This window comes from Marmota flaviventris, chromosome 8 (assembly GCF_047511675.1).
Source record: "Marmota flaviventris isolate mMarFla1 chromosome 8, mMarFla1.hap1, whole genome shotgun sequence".
NCBI classification, from domain to species: Eukaryota; Metazoa; Chordata; class Mammalia; order Rodentia; family Sciuridae; genus Marmota; species Marmota flaviventris.
In genome coordinates this window covers 28,699,549-28,719,050 of record NC_092505.1, presented here as the reverse complement: position 1 = coordinate 28,719,050, position 19,502 = coordinate 28,699,549, and the positions used below count along the sequence as shown (strand labels likewise).

The following is a 19,502-nucleotide window of genomic DNA, read 5'->3' as shown; positions in this document are numbered from 1 at the left end:
AGCAACTGGATAACCATGGGAGAGTATCTGGTACAGGAGTTTTGGAAACCTGATATTGGCACATAGTACAAAGTGTAATTCAGTTGATAGGAAAAAAGATGGATGCCAAGATAACTGAGATAGAAGTCACTTGGATTCACATGATACATCAAAGTGGGTTTTACACCAGACTATCTTTGGTTATGCCTTCCAACAAAGGAAAGAAAATTTACTGATTCACTGGTGTTTTCTCACAAGTTTTAAAGCATTAGTCTAAGAATATCCATAGCACCCTCTCCTGTAAATATCTCTAAATTATATTATTCAGTATTCCTATTGTTTTATGTTAATTATAAACTCACCTTCTGCTTTGCAATTTTCATCACTGCCTACAGAAAACAGTATGTTAAAAACTGTAGGTTGGACTAATATATTATAATACATATATGATATATATATATGTATATATATATATATATATACACTAAAATATTATATATATATACAAATCCAAGAAAAGCTTTTATAAGAATTTCTTGCCAAATTCCTTAATTAGGCTGTTCTCCAGGAAATATGAAACTTGGACAAAAAAATGAGTATTACAAAGTAAGTGGAAAATATATTTTTAGAAGGCTTGAATTTGTAGAGGCTAGAGCCAGAGGAAAACTAAGCCCCTTTCTGTCACAGGTTGTAAAAATTACAAAGAAGTATCTTTGTTTGCCTCTTTTGTATCAAAGTCATCTGCATATAAATGAAAAATTGGAAATTTCAGAAAGTAAGATGAAAATTGAACAATCTAGTTAGTTGATAAGTGATCCCACTCAGTACCTATTAATGTCCAAAGAGATTGTACCTATGAGCCTCTGTATAATTAAAATAAATATGTATGAAAATCTTGATCTATTGAACAACAAGGCTGCTTAATTTTAAGGCATGTCAAAAAACTAGGTCACTGTGTTTTTCCACAGTATCACCTTATGTCTGACCACATATTGAAAATTGGGAGAGAAATCTCCAGGGCTGTTTGCTGACTGTTTATCAATTAGGTTAGAGTTCTTCTGAATGGGCTTATCCCTAATTATATAACTGTGGCGTGATCACAGGCAATGTCTTTGCCAACGCAATTAACATTTTTTTTTCTGTGAGATTAACTGGATTTGAATCACCTGCATAACTTGCTTACAAGGTTAATCTCTCTTGAGACAATTGTGTTGTTTGCCAGTGTGTTACTCTGTAAAGCACAGCTCTCAAGTATTCCTGTCAATTTAGTTCTAAATTAGCATACTAGAAAATCCAACTTTATATGTAGCTATAATAAAATCAAATGCCAAGTCTAATTGTAGTTATGTCAATATCATTCGAAAAGAAAAATATTCAATTTAGCATAAAATACCATAAGTTTGAAACTCAAGTGCAGAATATCACTTTAAGTTCCCTTCATATGCTACAATTAAGGAAATTAAGTGCCCAGTTGACAAATTTTGTAACAGTTCCCAGTCATTGAAAATGATTGTATAGTTGCCAATGACCGTGCCATGGCAGCTATTTCTAGGATGATCTTAGAAATTTTAAAATGAAGTTTGCTTGACTTTTAGCAGTAGCGTGTGGCAATAATTACATGGGTTGAGTTCTTTAAATCTTACAAGAAGAAAACTATGCAATAAAATGACATTAGAACTAGCAACTGCTTGTAAACCTTGTCTTGACTTTAGCTACCCCAGTAAGACCTGCCACACTGTAGTGTCTATAAATGAGGAAATCAGACATCTGGCCTAGTAGAAATCTCTTTACTTAACTGGGCATGTGTGAGGTAAGAGTGGGTTTTATAGCCACTAGATGTGATTAATGTGCCTTTCCAAAAAAACATTGGAGGATAATGATCAGACCACCTGAATATGATTAATTAAATCCTGACTACATTCATTCCTTTTTGCCAAGAGTTTCCTTTATCTGAGGGAAATCACCCTAGAAGCAAAGACCAACATAGGTAAAATTTCTTGGACGAAATAAAAAGCCTCTCTCACCATATTTTAGAGGGAAAGTTTCATTGTAGTGCTGACAATATGATATGAGAGTTGGCCTGAAATCAAGGGCACTGTCTATGCATCACTGTATTTAAACACTTCAACATTGTTTAGCACCTGGTAGATACTTGATAAATATACTCAAGAAAGAACTATATTTCTCCTAACAATCATGCTGGATTTTAATAACACCTTATGCTCTGAATTCTTACATGAAAGCCACAAAATATAAACAAAATGTAGGTATTGCTTATGGTTTCTTTTGAGCTCTTTCCTTAGTTTTGTCTGTATTTTTAAGCTCCTCTCAATCCATCAAAAGTTATCTCTTATACAATTACAGAAAATCATCACCAGCCCCAATCTCTGTTTTCATTCCCAACGAAAGGACTACTTCCCAACCTGAGCATCTTACAGTGAAAACCATCAGCTGTACATTAGTATTTTTATGCAGAACAGTCTTTTTAGTGAACAGCAATTGAATATCAATAAACCCCAATAGAGTATACTAGAGTATATGTTATTTGAAGAAAGTCTTAAATACTTTTTAAAAGGCAGGAAAACATGACAAATATTTACTTCAAAACATTGTTATTAAAATTGTGTGAAACGGGAGGTTATAACATACGTGAAACAAGAACAGGATGCTATCAATAGGAAAAATAGAGAAAAGACAGACAGTAGGTTTCACATTTAATTAATAAATATATGTTTGACACAGCAATGAATAGAAAAGAGAAAAATTTTCATTTTGTTTTGGTTAAAATATTTTATATGTGATTGAGATTGCTCATGAAGAGTATAAACTAGGGGGAAAAAAACGTTCCAAACCAAAGCATAGGATGGAAATATTTCTGAACACTGAGATAAGGAAACGGGACATTCTATTGCATAGAGAAACAAAAAGAAAAAAGATGAGTGATTATATACAAAACTATAGTGATCATAACCTCATTGGACTTCTCAAGAAAAACACACAAGAAGGTAAATTACGTTAAAGTGACAATTTCAATATTCTCATGAAAAAAATTTTTTTACACCACAATTCTTGAACTTAAGTTCTAGATAGAATAATAGCATTTTGGCTTGAAATGTGCTCCAGGCTCTTTAAGCAGAAAGCAAGATAAAAACATTTTCCTTCTTAGAAGGACTAACCAATAAAGAAACAGGGGACAGAAGATGGTGGATACAACATCAAATAAAAGGAAGAATCAGAATGAAATGTTTGGAACAGACCTAAATAGTGTGCAGACCAGTGGAGATTTGAAACCTCCAGGAAGACTATAGAGAGAAGGACATTTAATCACTATAGTGTTAAAAATTAAATTTAGAATATTTTGCCATAGTGATGTCAAGAATTTATGACAGGGTAGACTAACATAATTATGGAAAAACTTGTTGATCATTAATTCAAAAGAACAAATATAGTACAAGAAAAGATAAATGTTATCATAAGAGTATAATATACAGCTTGCAATTCATAATACTTACAAGGTTATAATAACTAAATTCCAAATATTAGTATAACTGATATTTCTATAGTGAGTACACTAAAAAGAGGAGGGGAGACAAACTAAAAACAAGAAAGCAAGAAAGGGAAGAATATGTAAGTGGGCCAAATTATTATTTTGTGAAATAGAAAGTCAATACATATGATTGATAAATTAATAAATAATAGAATAAACATATGTTCATACATAAAGAAATAAATTCCAGAGAAAGCATAAAGTAGACTTGCAGAAATATTCAAAGTTGAAGAGTGAGTGAGGAGTGAGTGAGTGTGTGTGTGTGTGTGTGTGTGTGTGTGTGTTTGTGTGTATATTGGGAAACCTATGTGATATGATGTTTCTGTATTTCATTATGGTTTGCAATATTTATGATTTATGATAGAAATTTTATGCATACATTCTATTTTCATATTTATTTTGATAAACATTCAAAAATTATTTGGAGAAAATCATGTCATTTTTGGTTATTTTTTGAATAACAGTTAAATTTTGGATAGCAGATATCTGAAATCTATCCAACCTTAGAATTTAATGACATACTAGACTTTCATTTCTCTGCCTTCAGGATCTTGAGGTAAAATTCCTGGGGAGTATTCTTTTTGTGTTGGTATCTAGACTATGCTTCAGATTTTTAGTGTTATTTTAGACTGTGCATAAAATTCTAAGTTTTAGAATTAGTAGTATCCATTTAACTCAATTTTTTTATGAATAGAAAATATTGCAAACAACAAGTATAATGAATACTTCATGAAATAAGGTAAACTTTTGAAAATTAGGATATACTGATCATAACTTAGTCAAAAGGGCACTTTAAAAAATAATTAAAAATTTTTATTTAATATTTTTATTTTGACATTTATGTGGTGCTGAGGATCGAACCCAGTGCCTCATGCATGCAAGGCGAGCACTCTACCACCGATCCACAACCCCAGGTCCTAATTTTTTTTAACTATAACATATGTAAGCTTATTTACTAAAAAAACAAAATGCTTAAAGATTGAAGAAGGTTTTTTTTGGCAATATGTCTCAAAAAGTGACCAATGTATAAGAAAACACCCTTTATTTGTTCTCCTTGCTGTTTGTAAGTGAATTATATTTCTTGCCCAACTAAAAATCTGTATATCATATCTTAAAAATTAAATTTCAAAAGACAGTAAAAAGCCTCTCTCACTACCGAGGGGTTATGGTAACCAAATACTTTCAAGTTGAATCGTAACTACCTGAAAATAATGTTGAGGAGGAGGAGTGTGGAATGTAATCAGGTGTATAGACATTAGTTCAGAAGTGATATATTTAAAAATGATGAAATATAATGAGGTTTATTAGAAATAATGTCCTGGAAGTAAGAGCCCCAGAATGAAATAAAGAAGGCCTCACCATGAGCAGCAAACCATTTATTTCATGTTCTCTGGAAGGAGGGAGTCAGTTTCAGAAAGGGCCTCTCGAACAATCCTCATCCTTGGTTTGGACTGTCTCTTCTGTATTATGATTTTTCTTCTGAGTTTGGATGTTGTTTTCTTATCAATAATGGAATTTTAGCTTTTGCCTCAACTTAATACTGTACTTATAAGCCCTCAGGTCAGTTGTGACTAGTTTACACCATCACATAAACGTTTCTCAGGTTCCTAAATCAATTCCTCCAGAGGAACTGCCTCTGGACAAATTCAATCTTTTGGGTTGATAGCTATTTTCAAAATAATTTAGAAGTTGCCCCATAACTCTTGACATGTTTAGGGATCTCTTGCAGTTCTCATCATGTCTTTAGGGAAGGTAGGGTAAATATTTCATAATATAGGCACATTATTGGTAAGTCTAATTGCTTGGGTAATGACATTAAACCCTCTTAATTTCCTTCTAAAGGCAGTCAATGCTGCTATAATTCAAAGCTTTTCTATTCCAAAGCTTGTGGTAGTTGCAGAAAAATAGCAGTGAGTGTTTCTTTAAAGAGAAGAGCTATCCTTGTGGGTTTTCAGTGCTAATGTTCAGTGACCACTAATTTCATATCTTATCAGGCAAAACTGTATTTTATTCATTATAGAGCGAAGCACATTTGAAACTCTTACAGAGATGACTGCATAAAATTTAGGGGCAAACTGATACTTGTCTGAGCTCTGCGTGACAGAAATTTACATGCACACTTGGAACAATTTTATTTTTACTATTCAATTCCTTTAATAAATTATGAGGGATTTCCCCTGGCTTTGTCATTTGGGCCTCCAAGCTGCTTACTATCCACAGGGAATATTATCAGAGATTACTCAGTACTCAGAGTGATTGAAAAGAGAGGCCTGCACTCTGGTACATATTCATAAAGCACAACCTTAACTCTTGAACTGTAATAGAAACTGCATTAGGTCTCTTTCCATCATGGTATCCCATTCCACTACAGGATGCTTGTTACATACTGCAAAAGAAGTTTCTCTAGAAACCCCTGTAGGACTTTGATGCTATACTTGTTCATGTCCTAGAGTAACAACCACAAATAGACATCTTACCATGTTGTGCATAAAATCAGGAGGTTCTTTTACTGGCACAGCAAAGTAATTTAAAAATCACAATCTCTTGTGCCTTATAAAAATCACATGGTAGCTGCAAGCAGTGAAAAATTTTATTAAGGGACATTCATAGACATACATATATCTATATGCATGTATGTGCATAAAAGCATATAATCATGTGTGTATACATACCTATACCTGATGTATATGAAAATATATATAATATATGTGTGTGTGTGTATACACACACACATATACATATAGCTGCATGTATTCACTAACAAATGAAACAAAGTAGATGAGTAATAAAATGTAGAGGGATGTCATATCTCAAATAGATTTTGAGAAACAACAAATTTTACATTTTGATGAAGGACAAAATCATAAAGCTATATGAATAAAGTAGACAAATTAATATTTCAAAAAAATTTAGACATCAAAATTTTCACTAGAAAGAAAATTTTAATTGGTTGTTGAGTATCACAAGTGATGAGTAATTGTTCATATATGGCTTGGGATTTAGAGTTAACAAAAATATTTTAAAACCAAGGCAATGTAGAGTATAAATAGCAATTTGGAATTTAAAAGAGTTTTACCAAAGACAGTCAGCTCTGCTGGATCACTGTCTCTTTCTCCCACCATATTGGTACCAACACAGGTGTACATTCCTGCATCACTTTTTCTGGTATTGGAGATCATCAATTTTCCACCACGAATCTGTTAATATCAAACGAAAAATTTTCTTTTAAAAAAGGAAAGGAAAAGAAACAGGAAAGGAAAGAAAAGGACATTAATAATTTGGAATACTTAAGCCCATTTGCTTTCAAAAGAAAAAACTGCATCTAAGACAAAACTCTTACACAAAACTCTCCCACTATTTTGGCATCTGCCCATTCGGCTTCTTAATTCAACTTTAGTATAACTTTCTATATTTCCTTCCTAGAGAATGCATCTTTGAAGCAGTCTTTCTCTGTTTTGCCTGGTCATATTTTGCATCTTGTGACTGTGACTGTCCCCACTAAATCTGCAGGGGTCTTTCTTCACACTGAGTTCAGCTAAATGAATTGCTCTTGTCATCAAAAAATAACATTAGATATCTGTTTTGGATAATATAATAAAACCTAGCTGATTTAAAAGGATGCATCAAGTATTCATTGAGTACTACAAGTACTGGGGAGTGTTCTAGGCATTTGGAATATAACAGTAAGCTAAACAGTCAAAATCTGTTTCTTTGTGAACCTTACATTTCAACTATTAGTGTTAATCATCTTTGGAAATATTTTTTTTGGAAATAATTTTTAACAAAAAGGGTATGTTGAGCAAAAGTAATTAAAACTTATAAAATAATGTGTATGGATTAGTACAAATTATTGATATCTAATAAGTGGTTGCTAAATACTTCTTAAAAGAGAAGCATGTGTTGACCCCAAAAATGCAATAATAATAAAAAGTCTACTAAAGAGAACATTAACTCAAAGTTAGAATTTTAGTAAGTATATTGTCACATTATTTTTTCTCATTTTCCCTTTCTTTGTATGAATATAATTCAACAATCTTAACTTTACATGATTGAGTGTTCTTAAAGGAAATAAAACATTCAAACATTCTGATTTCTTCCATTATTTTTAAATTTTTCATTGGTAAACAAAACTCATTTAGGTTTGTTCATCAGAAATAGTTTAAGCTCCAAAATTTGTCATGTCATAAAGATTTTCAACTTTTTTTTTTTTTTTTTTACACGAGAAGAAAAGCCATCACTCTGTCCTCAATTGTATTGAGTATGTCGTAATGGGAGCCTATAAAGCCTTTCTCTTTCCCTTGAAACAGGGCTTGTCAATATGACTATTTCACCAATGGTAATAAAGCAAATGCTTCATCAGAAAAAAAAAGTTGCTTGCACATTGGGTTTGCCTTCTCTTGCTACAACTGGAAACCTAAGACCATGAAACCAGACTAAGGTAGCCTGTTAAAATACGAGAGACCATAAAAAGTGAGGTTCTAGCTGAAAGTCAGCTAATTTCCAGACCTAAGCAAGGTCATCCTAGATTATTCAGCTGCCAGTTCACCTTTAAGCAGGCCAAGGAAGGATACGAAAATCTGGCAGAGATAAATCATGCTGTCTTTGATCAGGAATATCAACTTTTGCATGGAATCATGGTCTAAAAATGGATTTTATAAGTCAAAAATTTCAGGGAGATTTTTTTACAGAGAAAAAGCACATTTTCAAAAGTTTGGTACCCAAATACAGACCATTAAGAACCAAAGTCTCTTTGGCAACATAGATACTCAAGATGTAAACAACAAAATCAGAAATATTCCACTTTATATTTCTGTCTCTTACATGGCCTATCACTTCTGTGCTGCAATGTAATTTCAATGTGTACATACAAGAATAAAAGTATATTTAAAGATAATAAATACATTTTAATTTTTTTATATACTAGGGATTGAACCCAGGAGCACTTAGCCACTGAGCCACATGCCCAAGCCTTTTATCTATCTATCTATCTATCTATCTTTCTATTTATTTATTTATTTTTGTTTTGAGACAGAGTCTCACTAAATTTTTTAGGGCCTCCCTGAGTTTCTAAGGCTGGCTTTGAACTTGAGATCCTTCTTTCTCAGCCTACTGAGCTGCTAGGATTACAGGCATGCACCACCATGCCCAATTATTTATTAATTTATTTATATTGGTTCATTTACTTATTTACCTTGTATTGTGGGGTACTGAACCCATGGGTACTCTACCATCAAACTACACAACCAGACTTCTTTATGGTTTGTTCTGTTTTACTTTTCAAGACAGAGTCTCACTAAGCTACTAAGGTTGGCCTCAAACTTATGATCCTCCTGCCTCAGATTCCTGAGTCACTGGGATTATAGATATATGCCACTGTGCCTTGCAGATTATATAAACTCTTGATTGAAATGTCACATTTCTTCAGGCAATTGAAAAATTATTTTAAATAAAATGCCTTCACTGTGTTATTACTACTAAATATTACTAAATAACATAAGTGGAATTATATTCTATTTCCTTAGAATGGCTGTCACTTATAAATTTTTTCATACAAATATTGAGTGGATCCTTTAAAAATATGAATTATTAAATTTGTATATATTAACTCCCTTTGTTCTGTACCTTTACATAAAAGCATTGAATCTTAATCAACTGTTGAACCTGGTAATCAATTTATATGAACTAAACTGCAAAATCAGTCATTTAATTTTTATTTAACTTACTTATTTTAAATTTGCCTTAAAATTAACTCATTTTAAAAATTTTGCTGTTACAAATATTGAATTTGAAAAACTGGATTAAATGAGATATTCATCACCTCAGATGATTTCCTATTACAATTTTATAAATAGTACAAAATGAGATATTATTCTTAATATATGGTTTATGGCTATTGCTTATTCTAACACCCATGTTAAAACGTAAATGATGAACAGAAGACATTGAAAAGCTAAGACATCAATATCACACTTCAAATATAAATTTACATATTCAGACTGATACGATTATTAATACATCATGTATACTTGATTTCTATAATTTGTATCTTTTTGTAGTCTTATCCCTAAATTTAATTCTTTTAAGACTTTTTGATGTGGCATAAATGTTAGTCAGCATTTGAGTACAATTTTATTAAAAATAAATTTAAAAATACATCCATTTTTAGATGTGAATTTCCATCTGTCTAAGCTGTCATTGTAATTTAACTCACACTTATTCTGTCTTCCTTGTCATCAATTCGAATTTTGTCTTTTTTCCAGTAGATGGTGGGTTCTGGGTGTCCCCGGGGAGGTTGGCACTCCAGGATTGCAGGCTCTCCAGCTGCCACTACAACATCTGTGGGGTTTTGCCGGAAGTCATCTCGCAACACTGCAGAGAAACAATTATAGTAAAAGAAAAGTCAATGATAGTAACTTCAGCTTTCACTCACAAAATGTAACTTCAAGTTTTACTTGTTCTAGTTAAAAAAAAAAAAAAGAAAGAAAGAAAAAAATATTCTGAATACTTACTGAGAACACAGTCACGCCCATCTTAAAATACTCTAGAGTCTACTTAAATGCTCAAGTTGGGGATGGCTTACTATCTGGTCATGCATCTTTGCTTTAAAATCCAAGCTAAAAATTGAGATGACTGACCCTAAGGACAATTATATGAGAAATATTTATGATAAAGTCTTAAGATTTAATTAAAAAAGCAAATTATATAAACCTAATGTGGCATGAGTCTAATTTTATAAAGAAAAAAATTACACACCTATTTAATAGCTATATTAAAGTAAATGTTAAAGATGTTCCAAAATGTGAAGCAATTTGTGTGCAAGTGTTTTGTGAGCATGCGTGTTGTTCTCTGAGGGGAAGTGGAGTGAGACTCTTTGAGAAAGTCCTTTCTCATGACATGAATATGGACAAGGTGCACACTGTTCCCATTACACTTTGGAAGGCAGACCCATTGTTTACCCTTGCAACGCTCTAGCACCCACGTACACAAGGCTCCATTTTCATTCTCTCTGCATCTCCACCTGCCGAGTGACATCTGGGCAGCGTGACATTCAGGGCAAGAGATATCCCTTGTAGCAGTTTTGCCAGTCTGAATTTCCCTCCTTTCATTAAGGAGAACAGCAGGTTGGACCTCCGTTATAACCTCCAAAAATCTGGCACGCCTGGCTGTCCAAATGTCACCTATCTATCAGCCTGTGCTCTTCTGCTGCTGGCAAGATGAAAAGCCTGCAGCAGTGACTTGGCCCTATCAGATTGTAGAAACCTATGTTTATTTGATAAATACAGGCTGGGACTACTTTTGGACCCATTTAAAAAAAAAGTTGAAACAAGCTAATGTACTATATATTCCAACCATCTCCACCTCTCCTAGCTGCCTTCACTTTTCCTGTTCTTTGATATTTCAGTGCCAATTCAGTTTTAAATTATGTAAGGATAAAACATGTTTATATGATGTATCTATGTATACAAGCATGTACTGAGTTTATTGTATATTATTTATACAAAAAGATAAACACATATATACACATATTTATATGTATATATATATATATATGTGTGTGTGTGTGTGTGTGTGTATGTAGATATGTGTGTGTGTATGTGTGTGTGTGTAGTGTCTGAAGTCAGCATCAGGCAACTTGTTATAGCCTGTTATGTAAATTATCTGCTGCAAATGGGGATTAGGTCAAATCAGCCACCTTCCCTGTCCTGTAATGAGACCCTCTTCAGCACTCAGTTTCTTTGTTGTGCCAAGTCTGTAAGTTAATTGCCATCTCCAAATAAATAAAAATCTCCATCCTGAAAATAGCTCCAGAGAGACAACCAAGTGACTTTCAGGGCTTTTCGGTTCTGTCTCATCCAATGTATCCTTTAAAATGGTTTTCTAGCTTAATGAAGTCATGCCCCTTTAGGAGATTAGAGAACATTATTTCCTATTGAAGGAGCACTAAGAAAGAATTCAGCACAAATTGTTCAGCCTCAGCTTATCAACTGATTAATTTACTGCTTTCGCTGCTAAGGAAATATGTTCCATTTTAGTACTGTGAACTGCATATTTTGACTAATGGGCAAGAAAGGTGTGATTGATATGCATAAGTATTTGCTGCTGAATGGGTAGAGGGAAGTGTGCAATTAAGTGTGACATTCGTGCAAGTGGTAAGAAGGGGTTAACAATGTGGTTCCCTCTTGCAGGTATATCCTCCAGGGAGAGCAAGCTGGTGACTAATTTATATTCTAAATACAGAACAGCTGCCTATTTATTCAATGTTAAGAAGTGCAAAAATATGGTAACACAGTGATAGGCCCCCCTACAATATCCGGTACTGGCAACAAATGGTGTTTTGGCAGACCCTCAATCTGTTTGAAAATGACACATCTGGCCAGTTGAAGAGCCTTCTCCTGCACGGGTCTCCCTACAAAGGACATGCCAAAAAGTCTTAGATTAAATGATCCTATGACCATTGCAAATAATTCAAAAGTGTAGTGTTGAACTGATTTCCAACAATCCAAATTAAAAAATAAAATAAAGTAAACCCTTTAACATGGGTAACAAAATGAAGAAAAATATCATAACATACTAGAAGGACTGCTACTCTTAAACAATATAACATGTGTTTATGCATTCACCAAAAAAAAAAAGGAAAAAAAAAAAAGGAAAATGACTCCAATTTGCACATGAAGCCAAGAAATCTAACATTGACTGTAATTTTAGGCTTTCAGACTATTCACTCAGAGAGTAGGGTGAGATAATGATATAATTGGTACTGTACCCTCTTCAACTTGTAATATGCTCTTTGCGGTTTGTATATAACTCAGCTAATTCATTTGTGCCTAGTGATACCATTTTATTTTCCCTAAGTTGTCAGGTATATTTTATTTCTTCTTTCTGGATCAAATGCCATTTTTCAAGTGAATACTGAAGTGACAGGATATCACTACTGAGATTCAATTATAAATGATTGTGACTTTCCTCTTTCTAGCTCTGTCTCTTTATCTCTCTATTTTCTCCCCGATGCCTCCTCTGATCTTATACAGTGTCATGTGGCCCAATGGAGAGACACATTTGGAAAGGATCCCAGGGCAGCCTCTAGCCAACAGCCAGCAAGAAACTGAGATCCTCAGTCTGGCATCCCCTGAAACCTCAAGTTGACACCAAGTGTTGTGGAAATTTAGAGAAGTCAATAGAAAACTAATATGCTACAAAATAATGATACCCTAAAATAATAATAAAAAAAAATAAAAATGATACCCTAAATAATTCTTTATGTCTACCATGATTTTCAGTCTTACACCTCTGACTCTTATATCCTTACAACTCACATTCTTTCACTCACAAAGGCTTCCTCTGTCTTGAATCAAGACTTCCCTGGCTTTTATTTTTTAACCTCAGTTAAGGTAAATCATTACTCAGACATTTCCTCCTTAGTTTATTAAAATAAATTGGCAATAATAATAAGGAGAATTATACTAGAGCATACATCGGCTTCCCAGTGAAGTTATTAGAAATACAAAGGGTAAAAATGTAATTGATAAAAGTATTTATACACAACAGGATAAAGAAAACTATTTTAAACAAACTAAATTGGTCATGAGAAAGGTAATCTAAAAAGGTATTATAATGATGAGCCTGACTAGGAGCAGTTAAAAACCAAAGGCCACAGTGAGAACACAAACACTAGCCTCCATGCAAGCAGAATTTGTTTGTGTGCACAAGAGTATGGGAACTCCTGGCCCAGTCACATCCAGATTTCTCTGGAGAACAAAACTTGAGGCCCAGGTATACACTTACCTGGTGCCTGATTCACTTTGTTAATGCAAAATTTCAGTAAATCATGACACTCAGGATACATGGGGATTTCAGTATTACATATAGATAATACATGAAATTATGTGCTGGTTTTTAAGAAGAATTTTTTTTCTTGGTGCTGAGGACAGAAACAAGGGTCTTCCTCTACTATCATTGAACTGTACACCTAGCTCTTAGAATTTTGTGTTTAAGTTAATTTGGTGATCAATTAACAGGCACATCTAAAGACACTTTTGATCTCTATGTTTAAAACAACTGTCCTGCAATTAAAACTAAAATTTGATGGCACATGCTATGTGCCAAACACACCATCATGGATATGAGTAGGTTATTCGAACACTTGTTATACGTAAATATTTTAGGTTGAACCCAGTGTCTAACACTGAATTCTGACGACAATCAGACTAAACTGATTTGTAACATCATCTGCTTCTACTTAATTGTGTCCCCACTGTACTAGTTTAGAATGTTCTTATACCTTCCTTGAATATCCTATTTAACATTTTTTTCTCTAATTCCCTTTTAAATTCTTCATTGAAGCAATTATGGGTTTACTAAAATGAAAATGTAATCATATCAATTCTTTTCTCATACTCCTTAGTGCCTCTTAAGCTAAAATTCTGTCCTTAATATGATTTGATAGGTTGTTTAGAATTGGGTTCCTGTTTATATTATCCTGGTCATTACAGACCTATCTGTGATGTTCATGCAGGAATTATATAGAGAAACAACTAATTATCACTGGCAGATGATAATCTTTCTGCCTGAAAAGATTTCCCTGCTTCCTGTTTGTGCTCCTAATTTTGCTTATTCTTTTCTCAAACATATATTGATCCTTCAGTGTTAGTCTATGACTTATTCATCTGAAAATTTTGTCTTTAAACACTTACACGAAATGAAAGGAAACTTCCAAAAGGCTCCACTTTGAAGGGCAGCAGAAGAGTTAGTGAAGTCCTTTTTCATTGGTTGACCAAATTGATAAACTCCTCTTTAAAAATTATATTGCAGTACTTTCCTATTATTTAATCTAGACCATTATGTTTTGATTTAATTTTAAACTTTCATTCATGAATAACAGTTTCAGTTGGTTGGATTTAAAGGATAGAGCACTTGTCTTGACTACCTTCATGCTCTAAAATAAAAGTCACACAGTTCAAGAAAGTCAGAGAGCCATCTCATAAGGAAACTACAGATTTATGTGAAATCACCAAAACTGGTAGCACAAATTATAATACATAATAGTACATATTATAATAAGCTAAAAGGAACATGTACACATTATTTTCTCATTTCTACCACCACCACTAACAACAACGCTCAGTACAGAGAATGATCAGGTGTAATCCCAACTAGCATAAAGCTCAGACCTTCCATTCTACTTGTGAGGAAAGCACCCTGTCTTTTCTTGAACCATGTGGTCATTTTTGGTTGCCATGCTAGGAGCTCCATTTCAGGATGAAAGGGAGCTTATATACACGACGGCATGAGCTAAAATAATCTGGGTAATACAAATGGACAATTCAATTCTAAAACCTGTGTTAACTTTGGACTTTCTAGTTAGCTTCCCTTTTATATTGAAGTCAGTCAAAATTAAGTTTTCCCTTCCCATTGATACAACACAGGAATTCGATTTTTTCTGAGCTTTTATTGACTCAAACTCCAAATAAATGTTAAGGTGAATTGCCATTCACAGGAAACTACTTCATTATAATTGGTATAATTGAAAAACATACAACCAGAACAAACTGGTCAGTTACCAGCTAAATGGCCTATATGATCTGATATTTTGGGGAAAAGTCAGAAGTGGTTTCTTTTGCAAAAGTGGAATAGGAAAGAAAGAACTCAGAGGGGAGACATCCTGCTACCACTGTGCAAGCTGACACTCTGGCACCCCTACTGCCTGCTGGCAATTCCAGAATGAGAAGCTCTCATCCCCCACCTCCACTCACACTCCCTGTATAAGCAAATTCACTCCACAAATGATCCAGATAAACCAGTGGTATGAATTGGAGCATGTTGAATAAACAAGAATGCCCTGTGACTTGCTCATTTTCAAGTCACAGCATTTTATGAAGCCTGGTATTCTGCAGGGAATCAAATACACAAACACACAATTCACGCAAGAGGAATGGCCAGCTCCAAGTTTCTTAGCCAAGTCTTTATTCTCAAATGCTTTTTTTAGCCCTGTTCTGTCCTCACCCACAGTATAATTTGAAGTCCTGCTAAGAGTGCCAAGTCTTCCTTCATGTTTTCCATTAATGTTTAAAACTTGCTGAAGGATTCTTAGAAATTGCATGGCAACATTGTGCTCTCTGTAATTTGTATCTGTAACCTCTGTAATGCATATGTTCTCCTTAGGGACCAAGTGTTGAGATCATTCATAAACTCTTGGATCACATGTGGCACTGCAAAATGGTGACATCTGACCACGGCAGACTCCAGGCCTGTCTCTGGCAATCATTTCCTTTGCTTTGCTGTGAAGGAGCCAGCATTTGGCATATCTTCAATACTTGCAAGTCCTATTTTTGGCAAAGTCTAGCATCTGATATTTGACAGGGATCTGCATACCCTATCCATTAGCTTATGAGGAAGTTGTGGATTGAGGCTAATTAATGTTTAATCATTCCTCCTCTTCTCTCTCTCTCTCTCTCTCTCTCTCTCTCTCTCTCTCTCTCTCTCTCTCTCTCTCTCACTTTCTCTCTCTCTTAAACAGCTAGTGTCCCCAAAAGTGTTCATGTGAGACTGATATCTTCAGATATCACAGAAATTGCAAAGGAAGAGACCAAAGTTAGAGATTATGCCCAACTCTCCTATATGTGAAGATCATGGTGTTGAACCATAATATTAAGCTAAACACACTTAAAGCAATGCCTTCCCTCCACGGTAGAACAAAAACTTCTCATCATGCTCCAAAATATTCTGTACTAAATCCAGACATGGTCACTAAAATACCTTTAACTCTGGACAATAGAAGATGGAACACATTTAACTTAAAAGCTAGAACAGCACAAGCTAGCTTTAAAGACAAACCATATTTAATACTATTGCTATGTATGGTAATAAGGAAGGAATACCAGAGTATTTGAAGTTTATTTTACCGCCTCATATTTTCCTTGGATCTGAGTATCGATACTGCTAGATAAATAAATACGTAAGTGAATAAATAATGAACAAGCACACACCAATTTCATAGGATTTACATTTACAGGATAATTACAAACAACCATCTGTTTGCCTCTAGTTTTTCAATCTGGTTCATATCCCATGAGCTTCAAGTTTTCAGCCAAGCAGCCAAGCTGTGAACTACCAGGAAGGCTTGGTACAGGTGCTTGTAGACAGCATTCTCGGCAAACTGGTTTTTATTTCTCTCCAATCTGTACCCCTTATTATTTCCTCATTTATTCCTTACCATTTGACCAAAGAAAACAAAAATTTGAAAGGATCAAAAAATCATTTACATGTATGAAATTTCAATTAAACCTATTTAAGTATATCTTTTAAACTTAAAATGTACATAAGTGTACATTTAAATTCAAATTTCAGAATGCATTACTCTCTTATAACTATACCTGTCAATTTACATAAATAAAATGAGGAATGCTACCATGTAAATATTAATGTGCTGCTTTATTTTGGATCCCAACAGTTTACTGCTCTCCTCCTACCTTGTTAGTCCTTATCTGAAGACATTAGCTTTTACAGCATTCCAACACTGCACAGTTCACAGAGGTACACCAACTGAGCAGCGTCTTCCTTGTCATTCCAGACTCTCCTAGTATCAAAGCATTATTGCTCTGATATTTCTCTCCCATGGTGTATTTTGATGTGCATGATCAACATGAATTACAATGCCAAGTAACTGCCAGATGTCATGAGTTATAAACTCAATAGTCTAAGGATTATTACACATTAGGGCACCCTACAGTGCAAGGGTGTCCTGGAATTTATGTGTTATTTATTACCTATTGGCAGGGTCTCAAAGTAATCTCACCCCTGCTGATGAAATGAGGGTTGGAAGGAGAATAAGGTCAAGGTCAATCTTCCTTGTCAAGAATGCTAGTTACTTCCAAACTACTGTTACTTCATCTTTTTTTCTCTGTACCTGAAATGCCACAAATTTCTGAATAAGGCAGAAATGTAATATAATGCCTCTCTGGGTTTTCAACTTGATTCTGCTGAATTGACAATTTCCATTATTCCACCTGTTTTCCAATACACTTTGTAAACTTAGCTACTGAAGGCCTGATTTAGAAGGTACTCAGGAATCTCACTCTAATCCTTGAACTTGAAAATGAACAGTTTGAGAGTACACTGTTTATTTTCCTTTTTTTTTTTTTTTTACACAGGAACATGGACCAAAGTCTACCTTCACTAGACTGAACTTGAAATTTTAATTAAAAAAAAAATCATGCCCCACATGTCTGGACTTTTCAGTATTCCAATTTGCATATGTCTACATCCCAAAATATGGGCATTACTCTTCACTGTCTTGAATTTTCTTGGAATGATGCAGTTTGATGTATTCTTCAGGTAATGTTCTATGTGATCACTGTATGACAAGAAGCTTGAAGTATTTCCTAATTCAGAATGCAGCATGTTTATTTTTAAATTGGCTGATTAAAAAAAAAAAAAGCTATATCACCTCCTACCTTATCCCCAAACCCTAGTAAGCCTCTTTTTCTTTTGCCACCAAATGATTTCTGAATGTTGCAGTTTACATTCAGCATTCTCATTACTCACCCACCATAAATCTTCAGAAGTATCACCATGTTTGACAGCTGAGCAGGAGAAAGGGAATCAGGGAGCATGTCAAAGCACTTTTTATAAATGCAAATACCTTACAGACTAAATTTAAATTATTTCAGAAAACTCACACCATTGACAGTGAATGAAAAACAATGTGTTTGACAACTTTTGTTTACCTATGAAAAACACAATTATCCATCCCACCCCCAGGCTTTCTATATACTCTATGAAATAAACTGATGTTAAACAACTTATATCAAATATATTTTAAGAGTCTAAGTGATACTGAGGTCTTTAATGAAAACTCAGTGCTTGTGTGTTCTCTCCAAAAGTAATTTGATACTTAAAATTTTTTCTATGCTTTAATTGAACCTTATGTTTTATAAGAAATTATAAAGAAGTCCTCTTACATATAATGGTTTAAAAAGAATATCCCTCCTTCTCTCTGATTTACGTTGGAGTCAACATTGACTAGCTACAGGGAAAAAGCTCAGTTTCCTTCTAGATAAAAACATGATAAGTAATATGTACTAGGAGGCCTATCAAATCTCCACTATTTTGACTCCATCAAAGCTTTTACAGCATCCCAACACTGCACAGTTCACAGAGATACACCATAAGGTACATTCATAATCCTATACTATTAATATTCACAAATGATCTTAATCCCTTATGTTGGCCATTTTCATGCACCAAAATATTAACCATTTTGCCACATTCCCTCTAAAGGTTGGAAAATAGTGTACTCTTCAACACATTATTACCCTTCTGATATCCCAAGTAGCTGGGAAAAATTTATTCATTCCTTCTGATATAAAAATTTTCAATGTGACCTGTGAATTGGAGAACCATGTATTTTAGCCTCCAAACTGGATACTTTTAAAATTAAAGGAAGCACTACTAGTCATTATGGGTTGAATATTATGATTGCTGGATCAAAGATGGGGCTTAGATATTTTAAAGGATAGACCATATAGCATTGTAGATCGTGGTAAGTGCACACCCAGACCAGATTTCCCAGGACCATCCAGGTATGACTGTCAAATGTTATGCAACTGATAACGACAATTTCTATAAATGAGCAACACAAGAGTTGGGCTTTACATATAGTAATATAATTTTATGTCAAATATGTTTAGATGTGATTATTTTTATTTAAATTATTACTAGAACAACATAATCTTAATAATTCCCCCTTAAAAACTTGTTTTATCCAGTAAGTTCTAACATGCTCATTTAAAAAAATAGTTTTAATGTGATATATAATTTTGCTTTGCTTAATTGATACCAAATTAGTCAGATCATCATTGTTCTCTTTTCAACCAGTTCTTGTAGTAACTACTTAGACTAGCTAACAAAAGCGGGTTTTTTTTTTTCTTTGAATTATTCACTTTGTTTTTATGCAATAAGTATGCACTGAACATTTTGT

General features: G+C 33.8%; 1 protein-coding gene across 1 annotated transcript in view; it reads right to left on the bottom strand.

Annotated features, from left to right (window-relative positions):
* Robo2 (roundabout guidance receptor 2) overlaps window positions 1–19,502 on the bottom strand; it is a 550,514-nt gene that overhangs the window by 151,453 nt on the left and 379,559 nt on the right. The window contains exons 5-6 of the mRNA XM_027929088.2: window positions 9,738–9,895; window positions 6,603–6,723 (exon numbers count right to left, since the gene is read on the bottom strand). Of these exons, the coding sequence (XP_027784889.2) occupies window positions 6,603–6,723; window positions 9,738–9,895 (279 nt within the window). The remainder of the gene's footprint in view (window positions 1–6,602; window positions 6,724–9,737; window positions 9,896–19,502) is intronic.